This window comes from Rattus norvegicus, chromosome 3, assembly GCF_036323735.1.
Source record: "Rattus norvegicus strain BN/NHsdMcwi chromosome 3, GRCr8, whole genome shotgun sequence".
In the NCBI taxonomy this organism is placed as follows: domain Eukaryota; kingdom Metazoa; phylum Chordata; class Mammalia; order Rodentia; family Muridae; genus Rattus; species Rattus norvegicus.
The window spans coordinates 112,876,545-112,896,667 of record NC_086021.1 but is presented as its reverse complement, the minus strand read 5'-3'; the positions used below and the strand labels follow the sequence as shown (position 1 = coordinate 112,896,667).

Below are 20,123 nucleotides of genomic sequence, written 5' to 3'. Positions count from 1 at the left end.
TTCCAGATGTTTCAAAACAGAAAATCTTAAGAAATTGTTTTTGAGCTAACCCTTATTTAGTATAAATCTTATACTCTACAAGCAAAAGCATAGGTATACATTGACCCTATCTATAGTTTATGCATAATGCTTCTAATAAGTGCATTAAAACATGAAGGTGGGGTTGGGGATTTAGCTCAGGGGTTGGGGATTTAGCTCAGTGGTAGAGCGCTTGCCTAGCAAGCACAAGGCCCTGGGTTCAGTCCCCAGCTCTGGGGTGGGGGAGTGGGAGGGTAGGGGGTAGGGGCAAACAAAAAAAAAACCATGAAGGCAAGAAGAGGAGGGTGCTTTAGAAATCCCCCCCTTTTTTTGCACATTTTCCCCTTGTAATATACAGGAAACAGACACATCTGAAGCAGCCATTCAGATCAGGCCACTTCCTTTCCTTTGTAGCAAATGGAAATGGGAGTGACACAGCGAGGACACTTCACTCTCAAAAGCATTTCATCTATGTACAGTTTTAAATATCTGGGTTTTTAAAATCTAAGAACAATATGCTTAATACCTTGCATTAATAAAAGAGAGAGACTCCACATAATGAATGTAGACTCAGAAGGCGTCATTTAATCTAATTACTAGCTCTTTAAATTTTATGTTACTGTCTTACAAGGAAACAGTATTGAGTCAAATATCTACACCTGTGTGTATGTAAAGCATATTCTGTTGCTTGATTATGACTTAGATATCAAAAAATGCAGCCACGGTATGTACTCTATACAGAAACAAAGTAATTTACTACTAATACTATTCTAGTTGAGCATGGTGGCACCTGGATAATGAGGAGGGATTGCTACAGGTTCTAAGGTAACCAAGGTCATGAACTGAATTCCAGACCAGCCTGAACTATAGTGCGACACTAACCAAAAATATCAAATGCAAAAAGACAACAAAATTTAAATGCAGCAATACATACTAAATTCTGAGGTTTTTCATTCTTTGGGGAAAAAAAACTTTAAATACTTGGCAAATCAGATGTACATTATGAAAAATATACATGCAGATACACTTCTGATTTTAGGTGTTGGGGGTGGTCTGAGAGGTGAGAAAATACCTCTCTCTATGTACCCACGGCTGCCCTGGAATTAACTATGTATACACCAGGCTGGCCTCAAATTAGGTATGCACTGCCATGGCAGCTGTATTCTCAGAAAAAGAAAAAAAAATAGATTTGTGTTTTGCCTGCATGTATGCCTGTAGCCGTAGAGGTCAGAAGAGGGCTGGTTATTCCCTGGAACTGGAGTTACAGATGGTTAGGAACTACCATGTAGGTGGTGGAAATTGAACCAAGGTCCGCTGCAAGAGCAGCCTGTGCTCTTAATTGCTTAGCCATTTCTTCAACTATTCTTGCCATGTCATCTAATCTTTCCAAAGCCCAAGCTCACTTTGGTATGAGTTTATTGCAAGGAATTTTTTTCATTCTATTCAGGTTCCTATTTTACCTGTGTAGGATTTGGTTAGGAAACAAGTTTATATAGAAACTGAAGGTCAGCAGTAGGAAAAAGTGCACTCTCTTAAAAGCGGAAATGATTAAAGGTGACTGAGTAGGTCTGTTGTATTGATAGTATTTGTTCATTATTTACAAAGGCATTCCACATGTTCTTGATAGATATCCCTCCTGGTGACTTATTCATCAAAGCATAATTCTCATAAATCTTTCTAATTATTTAGAATGAAAGCTTTGTGAATACAAAATAGTAAATGATGGGAATGATGGGAATGGATGACAAATAACAGTTGTTGTTCTGAGTCAGAATTTACTCCATAGCCCATACTAGCTTCAAACTGACAGTGTTTCTGCCTCAGTTTCCCAAGTGCTGCAATTACAGATACCTGCCTCCACCCTTAGCTCAGGTGATATTTTTAAATCTATGTATATTTTTTAATTAAAATATAATTAAATCATTCCCCCTTCCCTTTCTTCCCCCCAGCCCCTCCCCTTGTCCCTCTTAATCCCTTTCAAATTGATGGCCTCTTTATTATTGTTACACATATATAGATGCACATCCACATAAATGTAGTCTGCTGCATTTTTGATGTTTGTGTGTATATGATTTCAGGGCTGAACACTCTGAATTGGATAATTGTAGGAGAAGCTGATACTAAAATCTGGTTCCCTAATTGGTTCTTGGTTTGGTCAATAAGGAAGGCAGAAGTCGATTGCTGGACGAAGGGTAAAGGTCGGACTTCCAGGTCCCAGGAGGAAGAGAAGAGGCACAGCGAAAAAAGTTGTCTTTTGACCAGATTTTCAAACAAGCAGCATGAACAACCAAGTAAAACTCTGTGGCACCGTCTGTCAGGCCTGCAGCCTGTCCTGCAAGCAGGGCCAAGGAGGTGGCTGGAGCTGGCTGATACCTGGTAAGATTAGGGCAGGAGACACACTGCTCAGCAGCTGTGCTATCTGGCTAGTTTAAAACAATAAAGCTATCTAGTGTTTTCCATCCAAGGGGCAAAGGTGGGCAGAAAAAGAGGGCAACTGGGGTGGTAGCTGGCAGCTTAGCAGAGATAGCCAGGAGTAACAAAAGAAAAGCCAAGAAGGAGCTGGTAGAATGCCAACAGTAGCTCCAGGCTTTCCTGGAGCCCGGGGAGAGGTCTGAACACGGGCTGAGCTCCTGGGAAGGCGGGAATGTGTTTTTTAAAATGTACATGCAACAGATAATCAATCAGGGGGATCATCCTTGACCTGACTCTCCCTCAGAAGTCATTAGTTGCCTGTGGTTTGTCTAGGACTGAACATCCAGCATGTCTATAGAGGAATATCCCTGAGATTTACCCCTTCCATATTAACAAGCCTATTGATATTGTCAATGTTTAGGTCTCTTTTTATGTAGCCATTTCTAGGAGACACAGTTTCATTGCAGACTCCCTGGTCTTCTGGCTCTTAAACTGTTTTGCACCTCCTTCTACAGTGCTCCCCAAGCCTCAGGGTAGAGGGAGTATGAGGCTTGGTTCCCTATGACCCCTTGGTCTCTGCATTGTATCTAGTTGTGCATCTTTGTTTGTTGGTTTGTTTTAGTCTTCATTTGATGTCAACAGAAGCTTCTTCCATAGTAAGCCGAGCTCCATGTCTCTGTGAGTATAAGGGCATTGTTTAGAATGTAGGAATGGTGTAGAAGGTTCTCATCTAAGATCTGCGACCTCACTGGGCCCAAGCAGTTGGTTCAGTTTCTAGTACCAGGCATGATCCCCCTCCCCCCCTTACCCCAGCCCTGCTGAGTCAACCTTAAGAATGACTAGGGAGCTGTCGGTTACTGCAGACACATATCAGTGTCAGGAGACATTTTTTATGATGATGTATAAAACAGCAGATGAACGGTTTAAAAACTAGGGTTGATCCTATAGCACTGAGAGCAATAAAATACTGTGCTGACTTTGAGATCATGAAAACAAACTGAATATTTAATATAAATACAATGTATCTTAAGACTATTAGTAAATTACTGTAACTTTTCTTTATTGTCGATATTATCATTCATATAGGCAACGAAATATGATCATATTCAGCCCCATTTCCCTGATTCCAAGTTCCCTGATATGTTTAAACACATCTCTCTCCTAACTTCATGTCATTCTGTGGATAACTCACTAAATCCAACGTGCTTATCCATATCTGCATACGCTTGGGGCATCCCACTGGAGCACAGAAAACTTCAAGTGGCCACACTCTCACCAAAGAATTATCCTTCTCCCGAGCTGTCATCTGCCCATAACTCCATGGTAAAGCATGAGGTCTGGAGATAATCCACCACACCTATGCCATGGGTTCGGCTGGACTAATTCTGCACAGGTCTTACAATGGTAGCCATGACCAACACCAGCATGTCAGCACTCCCCCCACCTTCTGTCTTGTATTCTTATCTTTGGAGTTTTAGTAAATGCTTACGTTCGTGCAAAAATTGTGTGTATCTTCTAATCTAAAAGTAGTCTCTTCTCCCACAGGACCATTTAACCTTTCGCTAGAGCTAGTAACTTGAATATTAATTTGAAGCCCTTTGGTTTCCCTTTCTTCCCAAGTCCAATCTGATCTTGGTATTTTCTCAGTATTTCTGTGATATTGTTACTACTTTCCATTTTCCATGTTATTACTCATTAGACTTCTTTTACAGCCTATTAAACAGGTCCCCACCTTCAGAAATTCCCACTGCAAAGTCTTTTGAAAGTCTACATTAATACCAGAATGATCTCGTATAAATCAAGTCTCTTCCTGTTAGTCTTCTGCACAAGGACCTGCATTTGTCTTTTCATTGTCATCTCTATCATGGTGCTCTGTCCTCCCTGCCCACCCTCCTGCCCCCACCCCACCCCTCAGAAATTGCTTTTGGCGTCACGAAGAGCATGCTGCTCTGTTTTTTTCTCCTAGGTCTCGTGAAGGCTGTACTCAAAAGTGTTCTCTTTCATTCCACCCTTCTGTCCTCTCTTCTAAGTTCAGTGACCTGGCAGCTCCTGAGGCAGTCTTAGTAAGGCAGCACCAGTACTGGTTAGTGCCAGGAGTCTGTGTGTGTGTGTGTGTGTGTGTGTGTGTGTGTGTGTGTGTGAGTCTGTGTGTGTGTGTGTGTGTGTGTGTGTGTGTGTGTGTGTGTGTGTATCTCCCCAGAGCTACTTCGACTTTCTTTAAAAAGGGAAATCAGGTCAAATTTCAAGTCTTTTCAAATGCAGATACAAGAAGCAGATGAGAATTTTCAGTTCCACCTTAGATGTCTAAATTATTCCTCTGTAGCTGTATTTTCTTTACACTGCTTGGCTGTCTTGTCCTGTTAGTTTTCTGTGCATGTTTGGCAGTGATACAAGCACTACTGCGTCACATATAATGATGTGTTATTCTTTTCTCTAAAGGAATGGGAGAAAACCCTTTCACCTACTGGGTTCCTAGTACAATGACACAAAATGCCAATATTTTCTCCCTAATTTTCTATGTGCAACCACTTTAAAATATGCACATTTATTTTTATGTTCTTCTCCTTAGCCATTCTTATTCTAGGTAGAAAACAGTTTAATGTATAGTGAGAATACTTTTATAGGTTAAGATTCTGGGTCACAGAAACTACATGTAACCTGTCAAAATTTAATTTTCTAAGGAAGCAGGACAAGAACTCCATTAGTTGTTTCTTCCAAGACATTTGAACCTGCTCTGTCTTGGCAACAGTCATTATTTTTCTCCAGCAGACAATAGGGGCCACCTGACAGGTGAGAGAGCATTTCTCTTTAATCACAACAGAGTTTGGTGTGGGTTCAACATGTCTTTTGAACAGCTGTGTAGAAATTCAGTCTTTATTTTTTCTCAATTATATTTAGGCAACATTAAAGTAAAGAAGCATCAATTAACTTATACACTGAAATATACATATTACTGTACTCGATTAGTTCTCTCTAGATTTTCACCAATACTATTACTACTGTCTAACTGTAAATCACTGAAATACTCCTAGTGTTCAATATGCATTAATTTCAGAACAGCTTTTTAATCTTCAACCACAGATGCTGATCTTCATAAACATATTTCTAGACATATAAGAATAGGACTATAGGGCTGGAGAGATGGCTCGGTGGTTAAGAGCATTGGTTGCTCTTCCAGAGGCCCAGAATTCAGTTCCCAGCAATGACATGGTGGCCCCCAACCATCTGTAATGGGATCTGATGCCCTCTTCTGTTGTGCAGATATACAGGAAGATAGAGCATTCATATACATATTATAAATAAGTCTTTTAAAAGAAGACTATAAAACAAAATTCTAAAATAATTGTTAAGTTTAAACTACTGTGAAAGTGTTCAGGAGAAGGCACTGAAACGAGAGGCCTAAAAGATGATTCTTTACTGTTAATATCTACATGAAGACACTTCAGACTAGTAAACTATTAATGATATTTACCTTCTGAACTGTGTTAGCTATAGGAAGAGCGAGCCATGTGACCACCTCCGTAGTGAATTTCACTTAACAAGAGAGTAAACATAATCTTCCATACAGCTGCAATTAAGGCATTAGTAGCGTGCTATGATTGATTACCTGGAGCTGTTGCTGAGGAATGGATGTGTGGTGCAGCTTTTATCACCAGAGTTTGCAAAAAAAAAAGCAAGTCCCTTGCTTAGATATAGTGTAGTAAGTGACATTATTAGGTAGTCCTTCTATCTAAATGACCGAGGATTTAGTGTATCAGCAACTTACAATAAACAAGCCCTTTCGCCTGATGATTCCTCGCCCCACACAGAAGTACTTTTTCTGTTAATAATATATCTGGTAATGTAAGACCAGATGGTTGCAACATTTAGCGAAGGCAAATGACACTTAAACAAACAGAAAACCAGCATTAGGATATTCAGGGGTTTCAACTGAATCTAAAACATACAGTCTACATTAAAGGACTATTAGCATTAACTATATAAAGTGGCCATTTTCCAATGCTATCTAATTGGTGAGGCTGTTTTGCACATTGTCAGTTTAGTTTAAATATTTCCTAGTATACTATACCAAAATTCAGCTTCCTTCCTGCTGTGCAGTTGCATTTTCAACACAAGTCCACCAATGCATCCTGAGTACATTTACTTAGCTCTTTCTGAAAAACAGAATTCTCTTTTATTTTTACCAGTAACGAAAATATTGACATGCCTAGGTTTGAGAAAAAAAGAGGCACAGTAACATAACATTCCTTATTTAGCTTCTGTAACTCAATCCTAATTGTACATTACAATTTGGTGAGGGTATTTTCTGTGTACAATACTAAAATCTGTGTTATCAAAGACAACCAAACCAAAAAGTTTTGCCTCTTTTTCTTTTTTTTGATAACTTTAAATTAAACATGAAAACACATACATTCTTAATTTTTCCATTCATTAATTAATTTACTCACTTTTCACAGGCCCCCTCCTTCCTCTCTTCCCACTCACCACCCTCCCCCCTTTTCCCCTCCTCCGAGAAGTCCATGAGTACCAGCCCCCCCAGCACACATCCTCTCTCACTGAGGTCAGACAAGGCATCCCAGCAACAACAAAAGCTCTCTAGATCACAATCTCAGAAATGTACTGAAGTTTGCATAAACACGCATAAGATGTTATGGTTGAGATGTTGAAGCTCTGCTTGGATTATTTAAATATGGAGGACAGCAAGATGGCTCAGAAGATACAGGCACATGCTGCCATGCCTGGGTTTCATCCTGGAACTCACATGGTGAGATGAGAGAACTGATCCTACAAGCTGTCTGGAGACACACACACTAAATAAGTGCAGTAGTATTTTTTAAGAAGTGAAAGGGTTCATAGTTTTACACAACTGCTGGAAATTAGAAGTTGTCAGTTAAAGGACAAGTTTTCATACCACAGGCAACAACTTGACCTTTTAGAAATCTGCCAACCAACCACAGATCAAAAGAACAAAGTACCATAGTGGGTAAATAAGTCTAAAAGGCACTTCATTCATGCACTTCAACTCAAATGTAGAAAGCTTCATTACCACACAACCTAATGAGTAGGCACTGAATTGCACAAGGGTAATTCATCTGCCACCATACCAACCCATTATAGACTTTCTAAGGCATCAAATCTTTAAAAATGAGACCAATGTAGGTCATACAGAATCCAATTTCACCATCTCTTTATGTGTAATTTAAACCAAGTTCAATATACATAAACATTAGATAAGTAAATGAATAAATAAGATGTAGCTCAATTCAGAGCCATGCGATTTTTGGTGTGCTTATTTAACATTCTAAAGCTTACAATCCAATCCAAATGATTTGGTTATGCAAACATTTAATTGGCATTTGTTCTGACACATACCAACAGAAATTCTAATATTCTCAACTTCCATCTGTAATTCTGAGGTGCTAGCCCAGCTTTTCAGTGTTCTGTGAAGATCAGACCAAACCAACATTAGCAGTAACATGGTGTTATGAGCTATAGAAAAAGCTACATTTCTGAAAGCTGCATCATCCGCTCTACAATAGAAACTAATGATAAAACTAGACTAGAAGTTAAACAGAAGTAGAGCATGACCTACTTATGGTACATTTTTCCAGGCTTCAAACATTTTGAAAATATCCAGGTGTAGCACTACATATCTAAGAGCCTTACACTTGGGTGTGTCAGCAGGAGCAGCAGGAGTTTTAAGACTAACCTTGGTTGTAAAACAAGTTCAAAGCCAGTATAGGCTAAATGAGTCCCTGTCTTTTGAGGAGTGAGGGGGTTGTTATTATTGTTACTTTTCGGTTTTGAGAGAGGGTCTCATGTATTCCAGGCTGGCCTTGAACTCGCTATATGGCCAAGGCTGACATTCAACCTCCTGCTTCTACCTCTGAAGATGGAGGTTTAGACGCATGAGCAAACACGACTAGTGTGACCCTATGTTAAAAACAAAACAAACAATATCAAATCCCTACTGTTCTGATAGATGCTAACAGATGTGAAATTATACTTACATACTGAGAATTAGCAACAATCATACGACTTCTCTGGCATTAAAACCTTATCTAGAGTAGGCATCAGCAAACTTCTGGTAAGAGTTAGAGAGTAAATAGCTGAGAGCCTGCACAATATTGTCTTTGTCAACTGCTCAATTCTGCTATTCTGGTGACAATGAACAGATAATATAAATGAATGAGCACCACTATATTCCAATAAAGCTCTAATTACCAGAAAGGCAGCAGGGGAAGGAAAGGTGGGCTTTGTAGACATTGCTAAGGCTGATCTATTGTCTCAGGAGAGGGAACCTAGGGTCTTTGAGAATGACAGCTGGTCTTAAAAAGGCATCAGCAGCTAGAAGGATGGACTTGGTTACTGTTTGGGGACTACCTCATGAAGGAACAGAAAAGCAAGAACATGGGAAGAATTTTAAAGGTGGCAGTTCAGAAATCATTGTAACAGCAACAGCAACAGCAACAGCAACAAAGGTCAGTTTGTCTTGTCTGAGCATGGTGGCAGTGACAGTGTCAAGACGCGATCTGAATTTGGTTATCCTTAGAAGTTATAGCCACAAGATTCTAATGGATTTCACAGTAAGGTGAAAGAAGAAGACTCAAGGATGAGGCCAAACTTCATGGCTTGCAAAGGCAGAAAAATATAGTGTGATATGTAGGAGGAGGCACCCACTGGGCCAGGAAAATAAAGATTTTAGTTTCTTAAATACGAAGTTTGAGAGGACTAGATGAGTAGTGAGAATTTTGGTATCTTTAAAAACACAGAAATGTTATGTGAATATGTTTTTGTTTTATCCCAGGTGTGGGATACAGGGCTACTGCAGACTGTCCACAGCAGCTGACTATGATTTGTCTCATGCTCTGGCAGGAGTATGATTCTGCCGGCTGAGCATAGTCTGTTTAAAATTCTGAGAACTCTCCAGAGCTTATAGAAGTGTCAGAGCCCCAAGAAAGATGGTGGCTGTCATTCCTGCTGCTTGCTGAATTACTAGCTGGAGATATACTGACCAAGAAGATTGAATTTGCCCCAAGGAACTTGATGCCCTAATAAGCATCAATAAGCAGGAAGCATAGTCTACCAATGTGGATACCCTTTCCCCCCTCTACCTAGTGTTGAGGGGTTGGAAGGCATAAGGGTGGAGAGGGATGGTAGAAAGAAGAACCCTATGAAGGAGCCCAAAAGTCTGACTATGGGATATGGGATTCTGTATTTTATATAAATCTGAAAGCAAACACAGGAAGAACAAGCATTCCTAGGCAGCCTCTCCTCTGGGCCAGCAAAGACCCCTTCTCAAGCGTAAATCCATCACTAGAAGTAGAGCAGCCCTCGGGACTCTAAAGGACACAGGTCTGTGCCATCTAACCAGGGCCTGCCTAAGTTAAGCTTGTGCCAAGCTTCCAAACAACACGACTTCTCTTGTATGCCACACAGCATATCCTAGGTGCCACTGACAATGTGGTGTTTTGCTAGCTGAGCCACCTCCATAATAGGATAAATGGTTTTGCGGCCAATTGAAAACACTTCATACTGATACCTTTACTGTGAAGTTCAACCGACATAAATAGGAATGGTTTTCCTAAAGGAATGCATAGGTAAAATAAGAAAACTATTTTACTCTCAAGGTAGCCAAGGGAGCAATACTCTTAAAGGGCCAACCGTCACAAGCAGCCTGGGGTATGTTTTCAGAGTATTCTAAAACAACTGCTGTTAGAAATCACCTGATCAATGGGACACACTTGCTAAAGTGGTTCTGTAATAGCTGTTCAATTTCTGAGACATAAAAAAACTGAGCCAAGAAAACCTCAAAAACATTGGCTTCTGGGGTTGGAAAGTTGGTGTGGCACCCATAGTAAGCAATCCACAAGCACCTGCAACTGTAGCTCCAGAGGACCCCACTCCCTCTTCTGGCCTCCTCAGAGACCGACCGTTACATACACAGCACACAATCACAGTCAAAGAAGTAAAATTCTAAACACAAGGAACCTAGCTTCTTGAACAACTAATACTATTCCTGACCAGAAATAATTGCCTTTCTTTTTTAAAATAGCAAAGATGAATACATTGAAGAAAAAGAATAATTTGATGAGATGGAAGTTGAAATAATAGGTAAGTCAAGCCTATTCTGAGAGATGTAATGACCTGGAGGAAAATATATATCTGGAGACAAGCTCCTTCTGCTTGAAACAAGAAGTCTATTTAACTTCGCCATTATGTAATTTTCTTACCAGACAAATGCTACTACTATTTACTTAATTGGTCTGCAATTGTGGTGACTAAATGAGTTTGCCATTCTACAAAGTTTATCTCAGTTGTGTACCCTGCACTGCAAACATCAAAGTCAATGGAACAGTCCTGGGAAAACAACGGCAGTGGCCTCTAACTTGCTCATTCATTGCATATATAAAATTTGAAGAACATTTTCTTTCAATAGAATATTCAAAAAGTCCACATTTTATAATTCCCTGGTTGTCTTCTCTGATTACTCAGAGCAAGGCTTTTGATGCAAACCTTTAGCCCTGATATTCCTAGTCTGCTGATTCTAACAGAGAGACCAGCACACAGAAATTGAGGTATTTATGTACATAATAAGGATTTCTTTTTTGTCCTGACTCTTGACAAAACTACTTCTAATGTGAAGTAGATTCTTTTTGCTAGAACAACTTAGATACCACTAGAATAGCTCATGGTATGAGAGTAGGAATGTGAAGATAAACGCATATGACATATTGACAGTTCTGAAGAATAAAAGTACAATGTTCATAAAGAAAGCCACAGTAGAGAAAGAATTACCTGACACCAGGCTATCATCTTCACATCACCACTATCAGCTAGCAATTACTCTGTGTCTAGATCTATAGCAATATATGTCAAAAACAATTTACATAGCTAAGCCAGACTCCATTTTCAAAGGTACATAATAGACTAATAAACTATTGGGCAAACTCTCTTAATAGAGTAATCAAGCTATCAAGCTTTAAAATGAATGAACAATGATGAAGACAAACTTCAATTATTAGCTTATTTTATGGAAGAATAGAGGTGAGCTTGGTTAAAAGACATTTGTATTAATAAGTTCTAGTTATCAAAGAGAGTATACGCTGAGTAGAGACAGGGCCATCACATCTTTTCCCATAGGCTGTATGACAATAGCCGTGTAACTGGAGAAAACTGACACAGTACATCTGCTTGTTATTCCTCAGTCCTACTCCCACTGCATTCTTCTGTGTATAAAGATAAGTGGATTACATACACCTTTTATTCTAAATGCTTAAAGGGTTAAAAAGACTAAGCCTTCAGTTGTTTTTGCTACAGTTGTTAGCTAAGGAAAGGAAGAACTTTCAAAAGCAATAATCTATACTGTGTCTAGAGAGTTCATGCCTGTAATCTTAGGTCCCCAAAAGGCTGAGTCAGCAAGACTGCAAAGTTGAAGGAATCGTGGGCAGCCTAGTTGCAAGGGGAATATCATACTGCTTTTAGGTATCTGTCCCCTCAGCCTGCTCTGGTCTAGCAGAGTTCCTCCATTGTTCTTGGTTTTCTATGGCCCTCCATTCTGACTACTGTAAGGCAGGGTCCTTCTATGTCACCTTGAACTCACTCTGGAGATCCTCCTGAGTGCTGGGTCACCTATGTGCTACCACACCCAGTGATGACATTTTTGAGATGCACTAGTCAACTGTATCCTAGAACCCTCTCAATCCATAATTTGATGTTTTATCTTGATTATATTAAGTTGCTTTGTTGTTATTGTTTTGTCATGTGCCGTTCTCTGTGTTTTAATCTACATTTTATTGGTATGTCTTGGTACAGATGAAGGTTAACCTTGACCACTGGTGGAGGTGGTGTTTAATTGGTTTCCTTCTACATGAAATTACTACTATTTCTTATGTAATAACTATCTTCTGACAGACATTTTAAGACTATGAAAATATATAGTTTCTCTTCAAATTGAGGTGATTCTACAGGATTTTATAAAAAACTAAAATATGTGAAATATTATCATAAAAAAGCTATTGCTGTTTTTAATATACTTAAACTCTACTTGATGAAATATTTTCTCAAATTCAAGTACAAAGAAACTCTTTCTCCAAGCAACATTACTGACTGGTCAAGCAAGATGTGCCCACTGGCGTATGCATACACATATTATGGAGGCAGCTAACTGCTTTCTAACTGGATTTGAGGTCTGCTCCCCAGGAAGGATTCACTTTTTTCTGGTACTGTCACCTTGATCAAAAGCCCGAGACTTAGAAGGTCATGGCATAATGTGGAAATGACAGTTGTTATTGCTAAATGGATGATATACCTGTTAAATTACCTCCAACTTTTTTGTTTGTTTGCCCACAAAGTAATTATGCTTATGCCCTCTGTTGGTTGGCACAAGAGAAGGACTTTCAATTGAGAAGGAATGTATCCATAGGCAAGTCTACTAGGCATTTTATTGATTGACTGGTGTGGAAAGGTCCAGGCAACTGGGGGTGGTGCTAGCCCTGGGCAAGTAGTCCTAAGTTATATATAAAAGCTGGGTGAGCAAGCCATGAGGTGTGAGCCTGTAAGCAGTGCTCTTTTATGCATATTTCAGTTCCTCCCTGAAAGTTCCTGCCTTGACTTCCCTCAGCGATGGAGTGTGCCCTGGGAGTTGTAAGCTGAAATGACACATTTCTTCCCAAGTTGCTTTTGATCATGCTGTTTTATCACATCACTGTCAGCTCTGATCAGAGGCTTCTTTTCTCAGTGGTGACTAAAGAGAGTCACAGCTCATCATGGCACTGAGGATAAGTGAACATGTTAAATGTTCAACCATAAATGAGACATCTATACCATCCCCTCTTGGACTCATTGAATAGAAGGCAGCAAGAATGTTAGAACAGAGAATGGGGTGGAGTGCTATGGAACACCATTTTCTGGATATCACATGGCTATTCACTCTTGAAATTGCAAAAGTTCCTACTACCTGATGAGACCTGCTCAAAATTGGGTCCATCGATAGATAGCCTGTCATAAAGGGGGTAGGATGTCAAAATACTTGATCTTACCTAAGAGCTACTGCAGTCAGCTAATGGTGTGTGGAGTAGTAGTGGGAGGAGATATTTCTTTAGTGGTGCCTACTGATGGAATAACTTTGTACCCATCCATTCTCTTAAAAGCAACCCCAGTGAAACTCACTGGGTCACCACTACCAACAACAAAATCAGACCAAAACAACAACAACCAAAACCAAACAGGAAAGTAAAAGGGGAACTTGCTGACAAGAAAAGGTAGATTAGCTGGAACGGCAGGAAGAATGGGAGATGAACAGCATCAGAGTACTAGTGTACTAATATACACATATACTAGTCACAGTGAAACCTACTATAAAATATACAATTAATATGCTAATACAAATATTTCTGAGTTATTAGTTTTAATTATGTGCATATGTATATGTAGGTTTGTCTGTGTGCATGTGCATGTGAATGTCTGTGCCTAAAGAGTGAAAAGGTTTGAGTCTTCTGCAATTGAAGTTACAGGAGGTTATGTGTCACCTGATTTGGGTGCTGGGGCTCAAACTTAGGTCCTCTGGAAGAAAAGTATGTGTCCTTAACTGCTGAGCCTCCACCTCAATACAAACATTTTGAAAGACCATTTTGTTTTCTAGTGTATTCAGTTAATTTGACTATGATAGGGAAAAAAATAACATAATTGGAACATTACTTACATAGTTACGGCTCTTAAAGATGTCAGGTGGATTATCGGCAAGGATTTTGTCCCCTTCCAAACCAATTACTCTTTTACAGATACTTGATTTTGGGTCACTCGGACTTTTTGCAATTACAATGTCACCTCTGACGAGAGAGAGAAGGAAAATATCAGTATTATAACCAAGCATAACTACATACAGAGGACTGCTTTAATAATTTGGTAAAATGACCTAAAGAAAGACACACCCTTCATCCTTCCAAATATTGGCCCTCATATATTTATCATGCTTGTAATCTATTATAACTAAATTTAGAGTCAGAACACAATCAAGCTCATAAAAAATCCATATAAAATTACTGATACTTTTTAATAATCTCATAAGAATTATTTCCACTATGTTATTATTTCTGTATCCAATTCTAGAGCACTAAAAATGAAGAAACATAGTCTAGTTCCCAAATTTAAAAACTAAAGAATAACAATATAAAAGTTATATAATTCATTTAAGTCATAGTTTATAGTACATATTTACATTTTAGGGGAAAAATGAGGCACAACCAAATAAAACACTATTAGCTAAGCAAACATGTACTATAAAATAGGCATGATGTCAAATATAGGAATCACTACATATGTATGGGAAAGGTAGCATTCTACAAGGTAAGAGGAAAAAGAGGTTTTATTCCATTCGTGATGATGCATGTCTGTAATCCCAAAATCTAAAAGGGGAGAATTATAATCTGGAGGATAGTGTAAACTATAAATTATAATCTGGAGGATAGTGTAAACTATAAATTATAATCTGGAGGATAGTGTAAACTATAAATTATAATCTGGAGGATAGTGTAAACTATAAATTATAATCTGGAGGATAGTGTAAACTATAAATTATAATGTGGAGGATAGTATAAACTATAAATTATAATCTGGAGGATAGTGTAAACTATAAATTATAATGTGGAGGATAGTATAAACTATAAATTATAATCTGGAGGATAGTGTAAATTATAAAGCAAATTCCAAGGCAACCAGAGCTACATAGTGAAACTATGTTTCAAAACATCTACACATGCACAAGTGTCACAGCCATTGAAGTGGGGGGAAGAATGAGATCCCAACCAAATAGAATGTAATGTTTTTTTTTCTGCATAAAACAAGGAATATAGAAATTGTGCTAACATTTTTCAATAGCTAACATATTTAGTAACTGTAATTTTAGTAACTGTAATTCCAGATATAATTTTATATACTTTGATGTTATTTATGAAAGATATAACAACATAAAAATCCATACTAATAAAAGGAAGCTTATACTTCAAAAACCTAATCACTGGGCAAGCCAAGGCAAAGCACACCTATTATCCCAGCACTTGGTAGGCCGAGAGAACTTCAAGCCCAACTTGGGCTATGCAGTAAGTTGAAGGCAAATCTGGGCTACAAGAAAAGACTATGTCCTAATAAACCAAATTGAAAAAGAATAAAGAGTCCTGACTGCTGCCACACTGGAAGTACTAAACACCTCCTAAGCATTTTGGAAGCCCCTACCCCAAACTAAGAGGCTGTGAATACTGTTCAATGACAGCGCGGCTTGTCTGGCATACAGGAAGCTCCAGATTTGGTCCTTAGTAACAGGAAAAGGACAAATGATGAGACTAATTAGTTACCATTAATAAGATTAAGTTTAAGGAAAGTTAATACAAAATTTTCCCCAACAGCCAATCAAGGAGCAATTCATGACACATTTTTATGTAAAAGAATAAAGGACACCATTTTACCAGAATTTTACAGGCAACACAGGAATAGCATTGACAACAACCACATTGTGAAGCTTCTTTTTCTAGAGCTGAATGGTATCAAGCCATCCAATTCTATAACTGAGCCAGAAAAGCATGGGGTTTTTGTTTGTTTGTTTTGTTTTATGGGTTTTTTGGTTTTGTTTTTTGAAATGTCAGTGGAACTGTTTACATGAAAACTATCAAGTGTGTCTTTAAAAGAAGAAATCCTCTTCCTGGCCTGCTTGTGCTGCTCATGTTCTTTGACACAACATAACCCTTCAAGTCTGAACCTCACTAGCAACACTGAAGTCATAACTTAAGTTAGGGTGGTTTTACAGAGATTAACATCAATTGAAACTACTAATATATTTCTACTAGTCTAGCTAGATACATACATAGATAAATCAAAATACATACTCTTGGACTTACGCCTTCTTTACAGGGAATTTTAAAAACCCACTTAATAACAGAACCAGTACTTAAAATTTCCTTTCCTATTATACTTACTGTTTTGTGTAGTGCTTTGTGATTCTCAGCAGTTGGGAGGCTGAGGCAGAAGGATCACTATGAGTGTGAAGCCAGCCTACACTAGAGAGTAAGTCATGCTAGCATGGGCTACTCTATCTCAAAATTCTGAAAACAAATTATTAAATTTAGAATGTAGTCAACAAACATCCTTTTTTCCTACTAGGTGGTGAACTAGCCGCCGAAGTCAAATGTCAGTGTGTCAGTCACTGCATGGTGTATGGCACACCTTATAAAGACGCCTGTGAACCATTTGTTGTAAGAAGTAGTAACAGGAGATTGCCTCAAGTACAAAGAACCCCTGAAGCTAATGGACAAGATGTACACCTTTTATTCTTGCACAAAACCAAAGTCTGGCCTCCCCTTATACATAGCAGGAAGCAATAAGAGTCACAAATTCATCCCACTGAAATCTCAGTCCTAAGCTGTAGCAAACAGAATGAAGGGAGTAATATTTTCAGAACAGCAGTATCAGCTGCCTGCCTTGGTTCTAAAGTTATTTAGTTGTTTCATGTGAATGCCAGATTCCAAGATACTCTACATACTAAAGAGACCCCTGAATGAACAGAGCACGAAATGAAATCTTCAAAGAATCTTAGTTTCCTGAATGTACTTATTTCTCTTATTCATCTGATCACAAAGAGAATTTTAAATAAAACAACACAGTTATTTTTTCAAAAACTATCAGCTTGTCCAGTGTATAGTTAAGGGCATTTAAGGGTTACAATGTCACTGGCATACAGTAGCAATTTGCCTTCAGGCTACAGTGAGGGTAAGTTACTAGGCTATTTTGTAAGTCAAAAAGCAAATGAAGATAACTAAGCCTGTTGTATAGTTTTCACTTAAAATCCCACATCTACAAGTATGTTTCTTGAGGTTATTTCAGGAAAAAGATCTAAACAACTTCCTTGGGACTCTATCAGACCATCCAGCTAGATTAGGAGAATTTTGTCAGGGTCAGTGAGAGTCCAAAGGAAGGAACAGTTTCATACTATTCTCCATTTTTCAATACTGGGAATGGGCTACAACAAAGGTGACAATGAGAGTGCCTAACCCTCCTTTCTACACTAAAGACCAGTAGTGGGAATCATTTTTAGGTCATGTAGATAAAGCTAGCTCAGATTTTTTCTAACTCTATAAAAAATTTGAGAGAGATACAGTTTAGAAAATATACAAAGTTAGAATTTGACATCCACTCAAGAGGAGCTCAAATTCACAGCATCCCTTGAGATAAATAGGAGCACAAGGTTTTGAGCCACTTGGAATAGAGTTTGGGGAAATCTGGTAACAAAGTATTTACCAAGTAGTATTTGACTTAATAATTTATTGATCTGGGAAACTACAGTGGACCAAATTCTTCAGAGCAAATTCCTCATCCTCAGACACATACATAGTCATAATTTACCAACCACTGAAGAGTTGTTATGTCTCTACAGAGAATAAGCAGGACAGGCAGTACTACAACACTGATGTGAGCAATGTGCCATGCAGCTCTTGCTTCGGAATTAAAACATTTTAGTAACCTACAAAGAGAATGAGGCTTTCACGTCTACTTTAATAAGGACTGCTAGCTGTGCTGAGCAGCAAGTGAAAAGGCACAGTGACCACAAGCACTGTACATGGTGACTATTAGAATGTTGTCAAATAAACAGAAAATATTCAAGATTGTTGTCTACTTAATACTTATAAAAGGATTTTTAACACAAAGTTAGAAATTACAGAAAAATACGGTTTATATACCTTTTACTACAGCTATATCCATGATAGAAATTTACCTTTGGATGCCATAAAAGTGTCGGCTAAGATTTTCTGCAAAGACAATATCTGAATTTTGAATTGTAGGTTCCATCGATGGTCCAGAACACTGAAAAGGAAGGTAGTCTTCTAAGCTCAAATCTCTTTTAAATTTACAGAAATCATTTGGGTAGACTTAAAGAGAAAAAACTGAATAAATGTTCTTCTGAAGCCAGACCATATTTTAATTGTTTGACATTACTTTATAAACACAAAATAACATTCTCAATGCTTCTAGTTTTTACGACTCTATAGAACTACACTTCACGAGGAGCACGGAGACCGTGTCTTGCTTCCCAGCTATGTAAATCTGTGCTGCCAAGAAGAGCACTCAGCATGAGCATGGCGGTAATGCAGCATGGTGGTGATGCCTGACACATATCTCGTGCATGGATGCTGGACTGCCTTGGGTTTCTCAAGCAGACTTAGTGCCCACTGTGGGAACTTTTAAAGCAACATTACGCTGTTCATTCTCTGAGAACTGACATGTTTCTTCCTTTCCCAGGCAAATGCTTACTTAGAAGGATGGGGCTGCATCTTATATTCTCTACTGCAAAACACCAACACACCGAGATGTGCTCTCAGGACATTAGCATCTGCATGTCTGAAAAGAACAATCTTGATATGTGCCCAACACTGGGGTAACAACTGCCACTTAGAAATATAAACAGTCTTTATCTCTTCTATCATTTATCTCTTTTACTCAAAAAAGAAAATAATACACATTTAAATAAAATGATAACATGAAGTTTAGGCGTGCTACTTCTAGAAGTACTAATGTCACTGTCAAGACTTAAGGGGAAGACTATTAGTAAAAACAAGTATATCCTTTACTTGAGCTCAAATAAGGTTCATTATAACTATCCATCTTTTTTTTTTTTTTATTATTCCCCCGAGGGGGTGCACCGTTCCTGGAGGTACTGCAATACCAGGTCGATGCGTGGAGTGGACGGAGCAAGCTCCTATTCCAACTCCTAGTTTCAAAAATCCATTTAATATATTGTCCTCGGATAGAGGACGTATCAGATATTAAACTGATAAGAACAGATACTACACTTGATCTTAGCCAAAAGGCCGAGAAGCGATAATAACTATCCATCTTTTAAGGTAAAGCTAATGTAAAAACAACAACAGCCACAAAAAACTCTCGGCTGTCTGGGCAGCCAACATAACAAATCTTTGAGTTGTGAGATTTGTGATGTGATGACTTTTCAGTCAAACACTGGCTGAGGGAAAGCCAGCCAATGTTTTCTACTGATCTTACCAGAGCAATCATTTGCTTTAATGACAAACTTGGTAGTTATGAGTAGTTTTAAACATCAGACCAATTTGTGTTGGAAATCTATGTCTCGTATCTACTAACTATAGGACCTGGAATGAGTTAGCTCTCTGAACCTGGGAGTTTCCTCTTGAGTAGAATGAATTCCTTACACAAAGGCAACAGACAATGTAAGATAAGAAGTTAACTGCAGTGACTACATTCTAAAAAGCACAACAGCACTCGATGATTAGTATCTATATTCAGGTTATCAAGAAGATTGTGTGTGCCCTGCTAAACACAGAACATAAAAATGAGCATTCAATGGTTCCTACATTTTATTCTGGTGCAGGTGCAAACATAGTCTTTTGCTTGTTTGGTTTTATTATTTATCATTACTCTGTGTGTGTGTGTGTGTGTGTGTGTGTGTGTGTGTGTGTGTGTGTGTATGTGTGTGTGTGTGTGTGAGAGAGAGAGAGAGAGAGAGAGAGAGAGAGAGAGAGAGAGAGAGAGAAAACTTGCCACAGACTTCCCACAGCAGTCACAGAAAACCTGTGAGAATCAGTTCTTTTCCCACCATGTGGGTGTTGTCATCACACTTGGTGGCAAACACACTGCCAGCTGGGCTCTTACTGGCCCTGTCTGGTTTTGAA

The 20,123-nt window shown here is 38.6% G+C and overlaps 1 protein-coding gene, 1 long non-coding RNA gene and 1 other non-coding gene across 6 annotated transcripts in view; 1 reads left to right on the top strand and 2 right to left on the bottom strand.

Annotated features, from left to right (window-relative positions):
• Immp1l (inner mitochondrial membrane peptidase subunit 1) overlaps window positions 1–20,123 on the bottom strand; it is a 64,283-nt gene that overhangs the window by 7,630 nt on the left and 36,530 nt on the right. For all 4 annotated transcript variants that reach the window (XM_006234669.5, XM_063284593.1, NM_001399643.1 and 1 more), the window contains 2 exons: window positions 18,194–18,282; window positions 14,135–14,261 (listed from right to left, as the gene is read on the bottom strand). In XM_006234669.5, coding sequence (XP_006234731.1) covers window positions 14,135–14,261; window positions 18,194–18,282 — 216 coding nt within the window. The remainder of the gene's footprint in view (window positions 1–14,134; window positions 14,262–18,193; window positions 18,283–20,123) is intronic.
• On the top strand, window positions 180–19,987 carry LOC120101618 (uncharacterized). Its single transcript, XR_010064866.1, has 3 exons — window positions 180–2,394; window positions 10,487–10,545; window positions 18,718–19,987. It is a non-coding gene; the product is annotated as an uncharacterized LOC120101618 (long non-coding RNA).
• On the bottom strand, window positions 19,108–19,298 carry LOC120102106 (U2 spliceosomal RNA). The gene has a single exon (XR_005503127.1). It is a non-coding gene; the product is annotated as a U2 spliceosomal RNA (small nuclear RNA).